Source organism: Brachyhypopomus gauderio, chromosome 1 (genome assembly GCF_052324685.1).
Source record: "Brachyhypopomus gauderio isolate BG-103 chromosome 1, BGAUD_0.2, whole genome shotgun sequence".
In the NCBI taxonomy this organism is placed as follows: Eukaryota; Metazoa; Chordata; class Actinopteri; order Gymnotiformes; family Hypopomidae; genus Brachyhypopomus; species Brachyhypopomus gauderio.
Window position 1 is genome coordinate 36,604,961 of NC_135211.1, and position 19,265 is coordinate 36,624,225.

The window sequence follows — 19,265 nt, forward strand, 5'->3', positions numbered from 1 at the left end:
CATTTGATTTTTGCACATAAGCATCTTCATTACATAAGGCTATAGTGTTACATTCACATGTGATTTTTCAAACATACTTTTTTTTATTGTTTGAGATATGAGCTGGAAATGTGTTTAAGGTTTAATCAACAGTCCAAATAGCATGTAAAACCACACATGGTCTTTGTATATAAACATCATGACGCCATATGTGGTTTTACAAAAAATCTATAAAACAAAGAATATTGTAAAAATGTGTTAATTTGAGAGATCTGTGAGCTGGAAATACTTTAATATGGTTTATTTAATCAACAATAGTCCAAAAACATAAATGTGATTTTCTGAGTTTTGCATGTAATCATCATAACATAAGGCTATACTTCCACATGTGATATCCCCGAATATATTAAGTTAAAATATTGATATGTTAATTAGTTCTATATGAATGTGTTTATTTCTTCTGTTTCTGGGAATCACATTCCATTTTGCACCCAAAAATGTTAATTACATATGGTCTTACCTTATGTATGATTTTTACCAAGAAGTGAAAGTTTTTTTTTTTTTTTTTACGAAATTGTGTTTATTTGTTCAATCTGTGTTCAATATATTCATGCATCTATTGATGTCATGTATTAATTTAAAACATTCTAGCAGGTTAAGTTTGAAGGATGTATACATTTTTAATATACTCAAGTTATACTGATCTTATATGACTGTTTTCATTTGTAGGTGTACAGAAATCTCCTTTTCAAACATGTATTGTGAGGTTCTATATTGAGACAAACTAAAGTTTAGATACAACCAACAAAAAAATGACTTACGAACTGGTTTAATCTGTTCAGGAACACAACTCTCAGGTTTACTGATGAACTCCATGCTGTGTATATCTAACAAAGCTGCCATTTTAAAAGCCCTAGAGACCAGTAAGTTTGCCATCCATTCCACTTTCATAGACACTTCTAAGTGTCACAAACAGACACATGGTAAACAGTCTTGGTAAGGCAGACGACTGTTATGATAACGTCTGCAGGTCCACCAGTGAAGCCGCCTTTCTCCTCTGGGACACCATGGTAAGCTAAAAACACACAAAAACAAAAGTCACACAGGACCAGGTCCAAGTGTAAACGAGTCTGATTCACAGAGGTGTGGTCTCGCATTTACATCTACCAGACACGTTCGTACACACACGCTCGTCCACACACGCTGGATGTGTCACGTGTGAACACGCAGGACGGCGCGTGTCCCTGGCGTACCTGGTGGGAGGAGGTGGACGCTCTGTGTTGGACCTGAGTCAGACGCTTCTGCAGACGGCTGTTCTTCTCCTGCAGGTCTGATAACTGCTGCTCGTACTGCAGACATCACACCACGTGATCACGTTCACGTCAGCAAATGTTAGTACCACGTGACATTCATATAAAACAACAATATCATATATGATTAATATACAAGTCAAATCGGACCTTAAAACAATGAAAACATGTTTAGGTGTATTTATCCCAGGAGTCTAACCTGGTCCGATTATAAAACCCGGTTGGTTTTGGTGTTTTTTTTTTTAATGGGGACGTTAATAGTTGCCAACATTGCCAATTGTGATTTTCACCTCAATCAGAATTAGTCCTCCGCATTTACCATCTGTGCATTGAGAACACACACACACACACACACACACACACACACACACACACACACTAGTGATCACTGAGAGGGCAAAGGTAACACACCTCAAGAATCTTATCACGGTCTCCTTCTGACTGAAGCGTCAGTTCCTGAGTCCTCTGTTTCTGACTGTTCAGCTCCAACCTGAAGTACACACACACACACACACACACACACGTTGCATCCTCCGTAAACGTTATTTTAATGTGTAGAAGCACTTTGTTCTCATTCTCCATCTTCAGACGGCATGGTACAGGTTTTCTGTGCTACATTCTGAAATCTTGTATGATCTTGTATGATCCTGTATGATCTTGTATGATCTTGTACGATCCTGTACGATCTTGTACGATCCTGTATGATCCTCACCACCGAGAGGAGTTCATCCACAGAAAAGGAAATGAATCATCACGTGTTTCGAGCACTGCCTCATATTTAAGTCCACTGGTCTGAGTTCTCCAGGGTCATTCCACTGCTCAACAGTAGAGGGCAGCACTTCCCCAGCCAAGTGCAGTGAAATGGATTAGTGAGAAATGTGTGATCTACGCCAATAGTGAAACATTCATTCATGTTACATCTCAGAAATGCCAAATAAATATATTGTGAGGATCTGTGTGAACCTAGTGGAATAAACTGGGTATCCATCTATATATGATAATGATAATGAATAATAATAAATAACCTCATTATACAAGGGAAAGTGGATGTTTTTTCTTTCATAAACTTGGCATCAGCCTTGTGACTGCAGAAATATTCTTATTCCTCTAAGGATGGTGTACCCCAAAGTTCAGGGTGGAGTTCCCCAAAGTTCAGTTCTTGGACCCCTTCTTTTCTTAGCAGGGTATTTGTAGCCACAGCCTTACATGCACTCTCTCTTAGACTGGAGAGGGTGGTGTCTCTCTCAGACTCCCCTCCCAGGTACACTGACTGGGTTTTGGACTTGTATGGGTATCTGGACCCATACGATTGTAAAGCTGCTTTGTGACAACATGTGTTGTGAAAAGCGCTATATACATAAATTTGACTTTGACTTTGGATTGAACCCTTTGAGAAAAGTAGCATTTTTACTTAATTTTATCACTTAAATTTGATATCAGGACGCTCACTGAAGACACTTTCTTTTGCTTATGCAAACCTTCTGGCCTTTGGACATTCCCGACATTGATGTAGTCCTCACATCACAGTGAGCACAATGATGTCATCCTTGGAGGGAGCCTCTTGGTAGCCTCATCTTATGAGGATTACATCACAAACATCTGGTAAATGGCTTCATGTTCAAGGATTCTGTTGATCAGGGTAGGAGAGCGGAATGGCGGGAAGGTCCCACTATAACAGGGGTGGGCAATTTATTTTTACAAGGGGCCACATGAGAAACCTGAATTGTGTCAGAGGGCCTCACAAACAATAATGACGTCATCACAGTGGCTCCGCCCACCTCACGCAAACTTCCGCGAACGGCGGAGGCGTTTATACTTGCCGCGTCATATTCAGTGCAGTGTTCTCCGAAACGATGCGTGTTGGTATAAAGAAACACCCTTCAAAAACAGGGGAAGGAACATTTACCTGACCAATTTTAATGTTGCTTTTTGTTTCAGATTTGAAAAGTGCTGGAATTTAGGCTAAATACAGTTCTCTTGTATTACGTTAACAAATACGAGCCTCTTGTAATTCCAGGATGAAACATGAGAGAATGTGAAGACATTAAGATTTTGAAAATAAACAACAATTAAATAATGTGATAAAAAAGCGAATTATTTCGGATCATTTCGAATATGTATAAATATTTAACTTAATTAAGTTTAACGTGCTGGGAAATATTGAAATGGACCTTGAAAGTGACGTATAAATGCTTTAATTCCACCTTGTAAAGGTGTATGAACCCTGCAAACATGACTTTGTTCATTGCGCTGAAGTGCTGCATGCGCGCGAAGTTACAAAATTCGAGAGGTGCACGACCTTGCGAATCAACAGCGCGTGAGGCCCTCCGCCACCGCGATTACATAATTTTCACCACGCGGACCCTCGCGCCGCGTCAATTATAAACCTGGCTTAAACCTAGCTTTAAAGCACTTCTACGGCACTTTCAAGGTCCATTTCAATATTTCCCAGCTGACTCAGGTTCTCTCTTAAGCTCGGTTTCTGGAACGGAAAACCTGAGCTTTCGTTAACTCTGAGTTTACTTACCCGGTTTCTGGAATAACCTCCTGTTCAGTCAGCTATTTGTTGTGAATCGAAAAACAGTTACATATTCAAGCATTTTCAAGCACTTTAGCCTAAATTCCAGCACTTTTCAAACCTGGAACACAATGCACAATTAAAATTCGTCACGTAAATTTTCCGCCGTTTGCGGAGGCATCGCGAGGTGCAACGTTCACTCCCGAAAGTATAAATTCAGCCTTAACTTGTCGCACAGCTCACACACACACACACGCAGGTATGTCCACACGGAATTAACACAAACGTAGCGCTTTCAAAATAAAAGCGTCACAGTTGTATTGCACGCACGACATAGATATTTGTTTCATTTATGATTGGCCTCTCGCGGGCCGGACAGGGACGCACAACGGGCTGGATGTGGCCCGCGGCCTGCGGTTTGCCCAGGTCTGCCCTAGATGGTTTTCAGTAACACCTAAATCTACTGCAAAAAGTTTAGGTGTCACTATTGATTGTGATCTTTCATTTGACAGACATATATGCAATGTCACTAAGGCTGTCTTTTTCCATTTACGTAATATCGCCAAGCTGAGACACTTTCGTTAGCTGATGCAGAGAAGCTGGTCCATGCTTTTGTCTCGTCGAGATTGGACTACTGTAATGGTCTTCTAATTGGATGCTCTAAACAGTCCATAAAGAAGCTACAACTTGTACAAAATGCTGCAGCTAGAGTCCTAACTAAGGCTAGGAAATTCGATTATATTAGTCGTACTCTCATGGCATTACACTGGCTTCCGATTAAATATCGAATTGATTTAAAAATTCTTCTGTTGACCTATAAGGCGTTAAATGGTCTCGCCCCACAATATCTGAGTGAACTCATTGCTTACTACAACCCATCTCGCCCTTTGCGCTCTCAAAATGCTGCATTTCTCCTAGTTCCAAAAATGTGTAAGACTACAGCCGGAGGCAGAGCTTTCTCTTTTAAAGCCCCTCAATTATGAAATAGCCTTCCAGCTCCAATCCGAGATTCTGACACAGTTCCAATCTTTAAATCTAGACTTAAGACTCACCTGTTTAATCAAGCCTTCAGCTAACATTCCCCTTGTAAGGTGTAGGGGCTCGGGGGCCCCCAGACGTTGAGATTTCTGGTAATCTGAGATGTTGATGCTGTCATCCAGCTGTGTCTTGGCATCACTCTATTTGTGACCATGACTTGACTGGAAAGCAATGTCTCAGTGAGCCCTCATGACTGTGGTCACCTCTGAACCCCTCCCTTTAGTTATGCTGCTATAGATTAGTCTGCCGGAGCCACATGCTAATCACCGGCACGTGAGTTATGTATAATCACCGGCACGTGAGTTATGTACGTTTAAATCAATGGCTGTTTAAATTGATGTCCACACGCTCAGTCTGTATTGTCTATCTTTTTGCAGGCTTCTACCCAAGACGATTGCATGCAAGCACCTACAAGCACCTGGGAGATGGTCTGGCTTGCCGGTGGATGTACTGATGCTGGGGTTGGATGTGCCATTGCCACAAGAGGACGTGCTGATGCTCCCACCTGAGGCCCCCCACCTGCACCGAAGGGACTGTGACTACTTGACCGGGGAACAAAAATTATAACTGTAGAAACACCTTTTTGTCTACAAATACGGACTTGTGTTAACGGGCCGCTCAATGGAGGATGGGTTCCCTTTTGAGTCTTGGTCCTCCCAAAAGTTTCTTCCTAATCCCACCAACATAGGGAGTTTTTCCTTGCCACTGTCACCTTTGGCTCATTAGGGATCTGGACCCATACGATTGTAAACGTGTTGATTGTAGAGCTGCTTTGTGACAACATGTGTTGTAAAAAGCTCTAAATAAATAAATTTGACTATGACTTTGACTTCAGGTGGTTCACGTGTGTTACCTGAGTGAGGTGAGTCTGGTTTGGAAGGCTTGTGTGAGCCCCTTGGCTTCCTCTCGGTAGCGGTTGGTTGTTTTCTGCTGGGCGAGGAGGAGACGCTTCAGACCTGCGCTGGAGATCTTACTGTTCTCCTCCACCTCCCTCAGACGAGCCTCCAGGGCCTGTTCACGCACACACAGGTCCTGCTCCATACTGGACATCTACACACACACACACACACACACACACACACACACACACACACGCACACGCACACACACGCACACACACACGAACACACACACATGAACACACACACATGAACACACACACACACGAACACACACACACGAACATACACACACGAACATACACACACACACAAACACACACGCACACACAAACACACACAAACACACACAAACACACGCACACACAAACACACACACAAACACACGAACACGCACACAGACGCGCGCACAGACACGCAAACAGACACACACGCACACAAATGAACACACACACGAACACACACACACACACACGAACACATACACGAACACGCACACACACGAACACACACACACACGAACACATACACACACGAACACGCACACAGACGCGCACACAGACACACACAAACACACGAACACACACACAGATGTGCGCACACAGACGAGCGCACACAGACGCGCGCGCACACAGACGCGCGCACACAGACAGACGCGCACACGCACAGACGCGCACACGCACAGACACACACACAGACACGTTATATTGAAATTAATGTTAATGTTATATTGAAAATGAAAAACTATTTAATGATTTAGTTTAGAACAAAAGCTGCTAGCTGCTTCATGAACACGCCCACAGCCGCCCGTCATTCATGAACACGCCCACAGATGTCCGTCATTCATGAACACGCCCACAGACGCCCGTCATTCATGAACACGCCCACAGACGTCCATCATTCATGAACACGCCCACAGACGCCCGTCATTCATGAACACGCCCACAGACGTCCGTCATTCATGAACACGTCCACAGACGTCCATCATTCATGAACATGTTTGATGTGTTTGATGTGCATGTTTGATGTGTGTGTGTTTTTTGTGGAGTGTGTGTACCTGCTGCTGGGCCCGTCTCTGCGCCAACACACACTCTTTGCGGAGTGTGTCCATGTCTTTGTGGAGCTGCAGGTTCTCCTGCTGCAGCTGAAGTCTTTCCTCACTCACGCTGGTGCTCTCCTCACGTGCACTCACTAGCGCCACCTGCAGTCTGCGCACCTCCTCCTGACACCGGGACAGCTCCTCACTGAAACTACACACACGTTTACTCCATCTATAGACACCGGGACAGCTCCTCACTGAAACTACACACACGTTTACTCCATCTACAGACACCGGGACAGCTCCTCACTGAAACTACACACACGTTTACTCCATCTACAGACACCAGGACAGCTCCTCACTGAAACTACACACACGTTTACTCCATCTACAGACACCGGGACAGCTCCTCACTGAAACTACACACACGTTTACTCCATCTACAGACACCGGGACAGCTCCTCACTGAAACTACACACACGTTTACTCCATCTACAGACACCGGGACAGCTCCTCACTGAAACTACACACACGTTTACTCCATCTACAGACACCGGGACAGCTCCTCACTGAAACTACACACACGTTTACTCCACCTACAGACACCGGGACAGCTCCTCACTGAAACTACACACACGTTTACTCCAACTACAGACACCGAGACAGCTCCTCACTGAAACTACACACACGTTTACTCCAACTACCGACACCGAGACAGCTCCTTACTGAAACTACACACACGTTTACTCCACCTACAGACACCGAGACAGCTCCTCACTGAAACTACACACACAATTACTCCATCTACAGACACCGAGACAGCTCCTCACTTAAACTACACACACGTTTACTCCATCTACAGACACCGGGACAGCTCCTCACTGAAACTACACACACGTTTACTCCATCTACAGACACCGGGACAGCTCCTCACTGAAACTACACACACGTTTACTCCATCTACAGACACCGGGACAGCTCCTCAATGAAACTACACACACGTTTACTCCATCTACAGACACCAAGACAGCTCCTCACTGAAACTACAGACACGTTTACTCCATCTACAGACACCGGGACAGCTCCGCACTGAAACTACACACACGTTTACTCCATCTACAGACACCAAGACAGCTCCTCACTGAAACTACACACGTTTACTCCATCTACAGACACCGGGACAGCTCCGCACTGAAACTACACACACGTTTACTCCATCTACAGACACCAAGACAGCTCCTCACTGAAACTAAAGACACGTTTACTCCATCTACAGACACAGGGACAGCTCCTCACTGAAACTACACACGTTTACTCCATCTACAGACACCGGGACAGCTCCTCACTGAAACTACACACACGTTTACTCCATCTACAGACATCGAGACAGCTCCTCACTGAAACTACACACACGTTTACTCCATCTACAGACACCGGGACAGCTCCTCACTGAAACTACACACACGTTTACCCCATCTACAGACACCGGGACAGCTCCTCACTGAAACTACACACACGTTTACTCCATCTACAGACACCGGGACAGCTCCTCACTGAAACTACACACACGTTTACTCCATCTACAGACATCGAGACAGCTCCTCAGTGAAACTACACACACGTTTACTCCATCTACAGACACAGAGACAGCTCCTCACTGAAACTACACACACGTTTACTCCATCTACAGACACCGGGACAGCTCCTCACTGAAACTACACACACGTTTACCCCATCTACAGACACCGGGACAGCTCCTCACTGAAACTACACACACGTTTACTCCATCTACAGACACCGGGACAGCTCCTCACTGAAACTACACACACGTTTACTCCATCTACAGACACCGGGACAGCTCCTCACTGAAACTACACACACAATTACTCCATCTACAGACACCGAGACAGCTCCTCACTGAAACTACACACACGTTTACTCCATCTACAGACACCGGGACAGCTCCTCACTGAAACTACACACACGTTTACTCCATCTACAGACACCAGGACAGCTCCTCACTGAAACTACACACACGTTTACTCCATCTACAGACACCGGGACAGCTCCTCACTGAAACTACACACACAATTACTCCATCTACAGACACCGAGACAGCTCCTCACTGAAACTACACACACGTTTACTCCATCTACAGACACCGGGACAGCTCCTCACTGAAACTACACACACGTTTACTCCATCTACAGACACCGGGACAGCTCCTCACTGAAACTACACACACGTTTACTCCATCTACAGACACCGGGACAGCTCCTCAATGAAACTACACACACGTTTACTCCATCTACAGACACCAAGACAGCTCCTCACTGAAACTACAGACACGTTTACTCCATCTACAGACACCGGGACAGCTCCGCACTGAAACTACACACACGTTTACTCCATCTACAGACACCAAGACAGCTCCTCACTGAAACTACACACGTTTACTCCATCTACAGACACCGGGACAGCTCCGCACTGAAACTACACACACGTTTACTCCATCTACAGACATCGAGACAGCTCCTCACTGAAACTACACACACGTTTACTCCATCTACAGACACCGGGACAGCTCCTCACTGAAACTACACACACGTTTACCCCATCTACAGACACCGGGACAGCTCCTCACTGAAACTACACACACGTTTACTCCATCTACAGACACCAAGACAGCTCCTCACTGAAACTAAAGACACGTTTACTCCATCTACAGACACCGGGACAGCTCCTCACTGAAACTACACACGTTTACTCCATCTACAGACACCGGGACAGCTCCTCACTGAAACTACACACACGTTTACTCCATCTACAGACACCAAGACAGCTCCTCACTGAAACTACAGACACGTTTACTCCATCTACAGACACCGGGACAGCTCCGCACTGAAACTACACACACGTTTACTCCATCTACAGACACCAAGACAGCTCCTCACTGAAACTACACACGTTTACTCCATCTACAGACACCGGGACAGCTCCGCACTGAAACTACACACACGTTTACTCCATCTACAGACACCAAGACAGCTCCTCACTGAAACTAAAGACACGTTTACTCCATCTACAGACACCGGGACAGCTCCTCACTGAAACTACACACGTTTACTCCATCTACAGACACCAAGACAGCTCCTCACTGAAACTACACACACGTTTACTCCATCTACAGACACCAAGACAGCTCCTCACTGAAACTACAGACACGTTTACTCCATCTACAGACACCGGGACAGCTCTGCACTGAAACTACACACACGTTTACTCCATCTACAGACACCAAGACAGCTCCTCACTGAAACTACACACGTTTACTCCATCTACAGACACCGGGACAGCTCCGCACTGAAACTACACACACGTTTACTCCATCTACAGACACCAAGACAGCTCCTCACTGAAACTAAAGACACGTTTACTCCATCTACAGACACCGGGACAGCTCCTCAATGAAACTACACACACGTTTACTCCATCTACAGACACCAAGACAGCTCCGCACTGAAACTACAGACACGTTTACTCCATCTACAGACACCGGGACAGCTCCGCACTGAAACTACACACACGTTTACTCCATCTACAGACACCGGGACAGCTTCTCACTGAAACTACACACGTTTACTCCATCTACAGACACCGGGACAGCTCCTCACTGAAACTACACACGTTTACTCCATCTACAGACACCGGGACAGCTCCTCACTGAAACTACACACGTTTACTCCATCTACAGACACCGGGACAGCTCCTCACTGAAACTACACACACGTTTACTCCATCTACAGACATCGAGACAGCTCCTCACTGAAACTACACACACGTTTACTCCATCTACAGACACAGAGACAGCTCCTCACTGAAACTACACACACGTTTACTCCATCTACAGACACCGGGACAGCTCCTCACTGAAACTACACACACGTTTACTCCATCTACAGACACCGGGACAGCTCCTCACTGAAACTACACACACGTTTACTTCATCTACAGACACCGAGACAGCTCCTCACTGAAACTACACACACGTTTACTCCATCTCTAGTGTCATCATGCTGGAGAGGGTGGTGTTGAGTGTATACTTACTCCATCTCTAACTTCTTCATGTTGGAGAGGGTGGTGTTGAGTGTGAGTTCTAGATCGTCTTTCACTCTCTCTGTATTTAAGCATCTCTGATGAAGAGCCTCCATCTTCCTCACCTCAGGCTCTCCATAACGGCCCTCTCTGTACACCTGTACACACACACACACATACACACATTACACACACACACACACATTACACACACACGCACGCACACGCACGCACACACAAACATACACACAAACACACACGTGTGTACGTGCGTGTGTGTGTACGTGTGTGTGTGCATGTATACGTGAGTGTGAGTGTGTGTGTGTACATGCGTGTGTGTTTGTGAAATGTGTGTGTGTGTGTATGTGTTTGTGAGTGTGTGTGTATGTGTGTGTGTATGTCATGGGTTAAAGCAAGAAATTTTCATTTGACTGAAAATTTTTCCTGGCAAAAGACAATGCCAACAATTACTGACAATGTGGTGTAGTTGGGACATGGCCTCTTTTGCCTAATTCTACACAATAAACACATTTATAAAGTATATCTATCTAAACAGCCTGTGTAAGGAGAGAAGAGAGAATCTATGAAGCGACAAAATGCAACACCTGAGCATAAATGTTTATATAATGGAGTTATCTGGGGGTCCTCTTCCAGAAAATTATTTAAAGATCAAGTCAAATTTAGTGAATCCTGGTGAGTTTTAAAAGGTATGAAGCTCTCTTGTTTTTATCAGATTCACTATAGCAAAAACATAAGCCGTAAGACTACCTGCTTTAAGTAGTTATGTTACAAAAAAATTAAATGTCAAAAAATGGCAAATTAAATCACACCACTGGATAGAACTTTTAAATACAAACAGAACACCAACATCCATGTTAAATTGGTTGATAAATAAAAAAGTTGACATTTTAAATGGAAGAAATGCGCCTTTTTTCTCCGACTGTATTAAAGCTAAATGAAGAAAAGTCTGTGATCGGTGGAGAGATTCTTCAGTATAAATAACCATAACTTCTATATTTTACTACAAATTCAAATAAAAATTGAAATGTAGTCACTTTATAGTATGGACATGACATTATAATATTCAAAATGAATGAACAAATGAATATTTAATGATTAATCTTTAAATTAATTAATAAATAAGTCAGGTAATCATTATGGTGAAATAATAAAAAAAAAACTAAATTTCTATTAATATTCTGTGAAAATTCTGTAACCTAAAGATTCTGTTAACACAATTAAGACACACTATGTTAAAAACAGGCGTATAGGCATGATTAATTAATTCTTTATTACTGTTATTAAAATTATCGGATAAAAAACAACTCAAGGAAATGATGCCAATAAAGTTTAAAATAATTGCAACTATTATGATTATAGTTAGTTTTAATAGATAAAATATTTAATAAATATTTCGTGTTGGTTTATTAGGACATACATTTCGCGAGTGACCGTAGCGTTCGACTCCGCCTACCTCGCGCGAACCTTCGCAAGGTGGAATTCAAGCACTTCTACATCACTTTCAAGGTCCATTTCAATATTTCCCAGCACGATAAACTTAATAAAGTTAAATATTTATACATATACTCGAAATAATTCGCTTTTTGTCACATTATTTAATGGTTTATTTTCAAAATGCCCAATCTTAACGTCTTTACGTTCTCTCATGTTTCGTCCTGGAATTACAAGAGGTTCGTATTTGTTAACGTAATACAAGAGAACTGTTCAGTCAGACAGATATTTGTTATGAAACGAAGTTACAATTTCAAGCATTTTCAAGTACTTTAGCCTAAATTCCAGCACTTTTCAAATCTGGAACACAATGCAACATGGTAAATGTTCATTCCCCAGTTTTTGAGGGGTGTTTCTTTATACTACCACATATTGTTTCGGAGAACACTGCAAAAAATATGACGCGCAACTAGCCTCCGCGTTCGCGCAGGTTTGCGCAAGGTGTGCGGAGTCGCTCTCTACGGTCACTCGCGAAAGTATAATCCAGCCAGGCAGGAGGGAGGTAATAACTTTTCTACGTAATGTCCGAAAATCTGAAGGCGGGATGACCCGCAAGTCAATCAAATTACACCACCGTCATCCATCCAGCGCTGATGAGCGCCAGTGAGAGGATCATATTTCAGCCACAAAACAGATAGCACGCGCGTGTGGTTTATTATGATTTGACGGATTTTTTCCCCAAAAAAATCAAATGACAGAAATCATTTGTGTACTTGCGTGTGTATGTGTGTACGTGCGTGTGTGTGTATGTGTGTGTGATGTGTGTGAGTAATGTGTATGTGTGTGTGTACATGCGTGTGTGTAATGTGTGTGCGTGTGTGTACGTGCGTGTGTGTAGTGTGTGTGTATGTGTGTGTAAATGTGTGTGAGTGTATGTGTGTGTGTAATGTGTGTGTGTGTGTGTGTGTGTGTATGTGTGTGTGTGTAATGTGTGTGTGTGTAAGTGTGTAGTTACCTTCTCCAGTTCTTCCTCCACAGCTTTCCTCTCTCTGTGTGCTCTCTCAATCTGAGTTTCTTTATCTGCACATTCCTGAAAACATCAACCATAACTATAACGTCACTATAACAACCATAACTATAACGTCACTATAACAACCATAACTATAACATCACTATAACAACCATAACTATAACGTCACTATAACAACCATAACTATAACATCACTATAACAACCATAACTATAACATCACTATAACAACCATAACACAAAACACTGACTAACCATGACAACCTGCAGTCACTGGGTTTTAACATACACACAACACTGTTGCACAATCACTGCTTGTAACCATGCCAACACATTATACCATAACACAGTCACTGCTGATAACACACAACATATTAAGCCAACCAGTGTTTAAACATGTAAACACACACTTTAACAATGGGCTTTAGGCTTCATGAGTGTGTGTGAGATCTTCAGTATCAGATCACACACACACACACACACACACACACACACACACACACACACACACACACACACACACACACACACACACACACACTATAGTTCAACAGATAAAACAGCAAAGGCACTCAGTATAATCTGGGTTAACTAAAACAGCAACATACTCTCAGTCTAATCTGGGTTAACTAAAACAGCAACATACTCTCAGTCTAATCTGGGTTAACTAAGACAGCAACATACTCTCAGTCTAATCTGGGTTAACTAAGACAGCAACATACTCTCAGTCTAATCTGGGTTAACTAAAACAGCAACATACTCTCAGTCTAATCTGGGTTAACTAAAACAGCAACATACTCTCAGTCTAATCTGGGTTAACTAAAACAGCAACATACTCTCAGTCTAATCTGGGTTAACTAAAACAGCAACATACTCTCAGTCTAATCTGGGTTAACTAAGACAGCAACATGCTCTCAGTCTAATCTGGGTTAACTAAAACAGCAAAATACGCTCAATCTTTACTTAATCCCAGCTGTGTAATCTTGCTTTTTCTCTATTAACAAAGATATTAGCAAATTTATCTTTTTACGGTGATAAATTAGTCACAGCAGAGGGTGAAGTTAGTTTTAGAGACTGTACCTAGTAAACATGCTGAGGACACTGAGGTTCGTAGTGTGGGACTGGGCTGTTATACTGTAGACTGGTTCTGTGTTTCCTAGTGTGGGACTGGGCTGATATACTGTAGACTGGTTCTGTATTTCGTAGTGGGACTGGGCTGTTATACTGTAGACTGGTTCTGTGATTCCTAGTGTGGGACTGGGCTGATATACTGTAGACTGGTTCTGTATTTCGTAGTGGGACTGGGCTGTTATACTGTAGACTGGTTCTGTATTTCGTAGTGGGACTGGGCTGATATACTGTAGACTGGTTCTGTGATTCCTAGTGTGGGACTGGGCTGATATACTGTAGACTGGTTCTGTATTTCGTAGTGGGACTGGGCTGATATACTGTAGACTGGTTCTATATTTCATAGTGGGACTGGGCTGATATACTGTAGACTGGTTCTGTGATTCCTAGTGTGGGACTGAGCTGATATACTGTAGACTGGTTCTGTATTTCATAGTGGGACTGGGCTGTTATACTGTAGACTGGTTCTGTATTTCGTAGTGGGACTGGGCTGTTATACTGTAGACTGGTTCTGTATTTCGTAGTGGGACTGGGCTGATATACTGTAGACTGGTTCTGTATTTCGTAGTGGGACTGGGCTGATATACTGTAGACTGGTTCTGTGTTTCCTAGTGTGGGACTGGGCTGATATACTGTAGACTGGTTCTGTGATTCCTAGTGTGGGACTGGGCTGATATACTGTAGACTGGTTCTGTATTTCCTAGTGTGGGACTGGGCTGATATACTGTAGACTGGTTCTGTGTTTCCTAGTGTGGGACTGGGCTGATATACTGTAGACTGGTTCTGTATTTCGTAGTGGGACTGGGCTGTTATACTGTAGACTGGTTCTGTGTTTCCTAGTGTGGGACTGGGCTGATATACTGTAGACTGGTTCTGTATTTCGTAGTGGGACTGGGCTGTTATACTGTAGACTGGTTCTGTATTTCGTAGTGGGACTGGGCTGATATACTGTAGACTGGTTCTGTATTTCGTAGTGGGACTGGGCTGATATACTGTAGACTGGTTCTGTGTTCCCTAGTGTGGGACTGGGCTGATATACTGTAGACTGGTTCTGTGTTTCCTAGTGTGGGACTGGGCTGATATACTGTAGACTGGTTCTGTATTTCGTAGTGGGACTGGGCTGTTATACTGTAGACTGGTTCTGTGTTTCCTAGTGTGGGACTGGGCTGATATACTGTAGACTGGTTCTGTATTTCGTAGTGGGACTGGGCTGATATACTGTAGACTGGTTCTGTGTTCCCTAGTGTGGGACTGGGCTGATATACTGTAGACTGGTTCTGTGTTTCCTAGTGTGGGACTGGGCTGATATACTGTAGACTGGTTCTGTGTTTCGTAGTGGGACTGGGCTGATATACTGTAGACTGGTTCTGTGTTTCCTAGTGTGGGACTGGGCTGATATACTGTAGACTGGTTCTGTGTTTCCTAGTGGGACTGGGCTGTTATACTGTAGACTGGTTCTGTGTTTCCTAGTGGGCCTGGGCTGATATACTGTAGACTGGTTCTGTATTTCGTAGTGGGACTGGGCTGATATACTGTAGACTGGTTCTGTGTTTCCTAGTGGGCCTGGGAACTAGTTGTGCAGTGAAACATTTCGTTTTTTGTCTAACATTCCTGCGGGTGGTGTGAAGATTTCATCACATGCAGCGTCTTATAGAGCCGCTTAATAGCGCTAGGACGAGTTAGGGGTGAAACAGGGTCGAAGGTCAGAGCAGGATGGTCTGACATATTGGACTAGGTTTGACGTATCAGGTCAGGTCTGATATGTTGGTCCAGGTCTGATGTGTATGGCTAAGTCTGATGGTACTAAAGTTCTCAAAACAGTTCGGTACTACAATATTTGACACGGAAAGGTGTGCGTGTTTTAAATGCAAAAGCTACTGTGTTTACTTTGTGTGTGGGTCACGTGACCAAGGGCAGGACACATGCCATCATGACACTCACACTGCAGCATGGCAGCTGTACAAGACGTCAACGACAAACCGCCGACCGACATTCCGCTTTCAGTGTGGTGTGTGTATGTGTGTGTGTGTGTGTGTGTGTGTGTGTACGTGTGTGTGTGTGTGTTTGTATGTGTATGTGTGCTGTGTGTGTGCTGTGTGTGTGTGTGTGCACATGTGTGTGTGTGTACGTGTGTGTGTGTGTGTACGTGTGTGTGTGTGTGTGTACATGTGTGTGTGTGTACGTGTGTGTGTGTGTGTGTACATGTGTGTGTGTACGTGTGTGTGTGTGTACGTGTGTGTGTGTGTACGTGTGTGTGTGTGTGTACGTGTGTGTGTGTGTGTGTGTACGTGTGTGTGTGTGTGTACGTGTGTGTGTGTGTGTGTACGTGTGTGTGTGTGTGTGTGTGTGTGTGTGTGTGTGTGTACGTGTGTGTGTGTACGTGTGTGTGTGTGTGTGTGTACGTGTGTGTGTGTGTGTGTACGTGTGTGTGTGTGTGCACATGTGTGTGTGTGTACGTGTGTGTGTGTACGTGTGTGTGTGTGTGTGTACGTGTGTGTGTGTACGTGTACGTGTGTGTGTGTACGTGTGTGTGTGTGTGTGTACGTGTGTGTGTGTGTGCACATGTGTGTGTGTGTGTACGTGTGTGTGTGTGTACGTGTGTGTGTGTGTGTGTACGTGTGTGTGTGTGTATGTGTGTGTGTGTGTGTACGTGTGTGTGTGTGTGTACGTGTGTGTGTGTGTGTGTGTGTGTACATGTGTGTATGTGTACGTGTGTGTGTGTGTGTACATGTGTGTGTGTGTACGTGTGTGTGTGTGTGTGTACATGTGTGTGTGTGTACGTGTGTGTGTGTGTGTGTACGTGTGTGTGTGTGTGTGTGTGTGTGTACGTGTGTGTGTGTCCGTGTGTGTGTGTACGTGTGTGTGTGTGTGTGTGTGTGTGTGTACACGTGTGTGTGTGTGTGTGTACGTGTGTGTGTGTGTGTGTGTGTGTGTACGTGTGTGTGTGTGTACGTGTGTGTGTGTGTGTGTACGTGTGTGTGTGTGTACGTGTGTGTGTGTGTGTGTACGTGTGTGTGTGTGTGTGTACGTGTGTGTGTGTACGTGTGTGTGTGTGTGTGTATGTGTGTGTGTGTGTACGTGTGTGTGTGTATGTGTGTGTGTGTGTGTGTACGTGTGTGTGTGTGTGTGTGTGTGTGTGTGTGTACGTGTGTGTGTGTGTGTGTACGTGTGTGTGTGTGTGTACGTGTGTGTGTGTGTGTGTGTGTGTGTGTACGTGTGTGTGTGTGTGTACGTGTGTGTGTGTGTGCACATGTGTGTGTGTGTACGTGTGTGTGTGTGTGTGTACGTGTGTGTACGTGTGTGTGTGTACGTGTGTGTGTGTGTGTGTACGTGTGTGTGTGTGTGCACATGTGTGTGTGTGTACGTGTGTGTGTGTGTACGTGTGTGTGTGTGTGTGTACGTGTGTGTGTGTGTGTATGTGTGTGTGTGTGTGTACGTGTGTGTGTGTGTACGTGTGTGTGTGTGTGTGTGTACGTGTGTGTGTGTGTGTGTACATGTGTGTGTGTGTGTACGTGTGTGTGTGTGTACATGTGTGTGTGTACGTGTGTGTGTGTGTGTGTACATGTGTGTGTGTGTACGTGTGTGTGTGTGTGTGTACGTGTGTGTGTGTGTACGTGTGTGTGTGTGTGTACGTGTGTGTGTGTGTGTACGTGTGTGTGTGTGTGTGTGTGTGTACGTGTGTGTGTGTGTGTGTACGTGTGTGTGTGTGTGTGTGTGTGTGTACGTGTGTGTGTGTGTGTGTGTACGTGTGTGTGTGTGTACGTGTGTGTGTGTGTGTGTACGTGTGTGTGTGTGTGTGTGTGTGTGTGTACGTGTGTGTGTGTGTGTGTGTACGTGTGTGTGTGTGTGTGTGTACGTGTGTGTGTGTATGTGTGTGTGTGTGTACGTGTGTGTGTGTGTGTGTGTGTGTGTGTGTGTACGTGTGTGTGTGTGTGTGTGTACGTGTGTGTGTGTGTGTACGTGTGTGTGTGTGTGTGTGTGTACGTGTGTGTGTGTGTGTGTGTGTGTGTACGTGTGTGTGTGTATGTGTGTGTGTGTGTGTGTGTGTGTATGTATATGTGTGTGTACGTGTGTGTGTGTGTGTGTACATGTGTGTGTGTGTGTGTACGTGTGTGTGTGTGTACGTGTGTGTGTGTGTACGTGTGTGTGTGTGTACGTGTGTGTGTGTGTACGTGTGTGTGTGTGTGTGTGAGCAGGTCCAGTGGAGTGGAGATGACAGGTATTCTCACCAGCTGTAGAGCGGACAACTCCTCGGCCAGACGATCGATATGAGCATTACACTGCTTACGCACAGAATCCACCTGCCCCACACACACACACCACACACCACACACACAGGATTGTGTTTATGTCGCCCCCTGGAAGCAGCTACAGTGGGAATGCTGCTGTCTCTCATATCTGTAGAAGGAAGAGGGCCAGGGTGCATGCTGGGATACGTGCCTCTCTCCTGGTGCGGGCGGCTGCTTCCTCCACCAGCTGCTTCATGCCTTCCTGCATCTTCCCCAACTCCTCCACCCGCTGCTTCTCACGCAGCTGAGCCTGGCGGAGCACACACACACACACACACACACACACACACACACACACACACACACACACACACACACACACACACACACACACACACACACACACGTTTCTGGAACCTGAACTCTGTTTATCGGTCAATACACACCAGCGAAATGCAAGAAAACAGAAAACCGGAGGAAATGAAAATGTAACAGCAGCAGTTGATAAAAATAGTAATAGTAATAGTAATTGTAGTAATGGAGGCGTTTC

The 19,265-nt window shown here is 44.5% G+C and overlaps 1 protein-coding gene across 2 annotated transcripts in view; it reads right to left on the bottom strand.

The window, feature by feature from the left end:
• Positions 1 to 247: 247 nt before the first annotated feature.
• Positions 248 to 19,265, bottom strand: part of sclt1 (sodium channel and clathrin linker 1) — a 39,691-nt gene continuing 20,673 nt past the window's right edge. For both annotated transcript variants that reach the window (XM_077012768.1, XM_077012777.1), the window contains 9 exons: positions 18,927 to 19,025; positions 18,716 to 18,787; positions 13,346 to 13,420; positions 10,891 to 11,036; positions 6,802 to 6,994; positions 5,699 to 5,895; positions 1,701 to 1,779; positions 1,233 to 1,328; positions 248 to 1,054 (listed from right to left, as the gene is read on the bottom strand). In XM_077012768.1, coding sequence (XP_076868883.1) covers positions 992 to 1,054; positions 1,233 to 1,328; positions 1,701 to 1,779; positions 5,699 to 5,895; positions 6,802 to 6,994; positions 10,891 to 11,036; positions 13,346 to 13,420; positions 18,716 to 18,787; positions 18,927 to 19,025 — 1,020 coding nt within the window. In that variant the 3' untranslated portion in view covers positions 248 to 991. The remainder of the gene's footprint in view (positions 1,055 to 1,232; positions 1,329 to 1,700; positions 1,780 to 5,698; positions 5,896 to 6,801; positions 6,995 to 10,890; positions 11,037 to 13,345; positions 13,421 to 18,715; positions 18,788 to 18,926; positions 19,026 to 19,265) is intronic.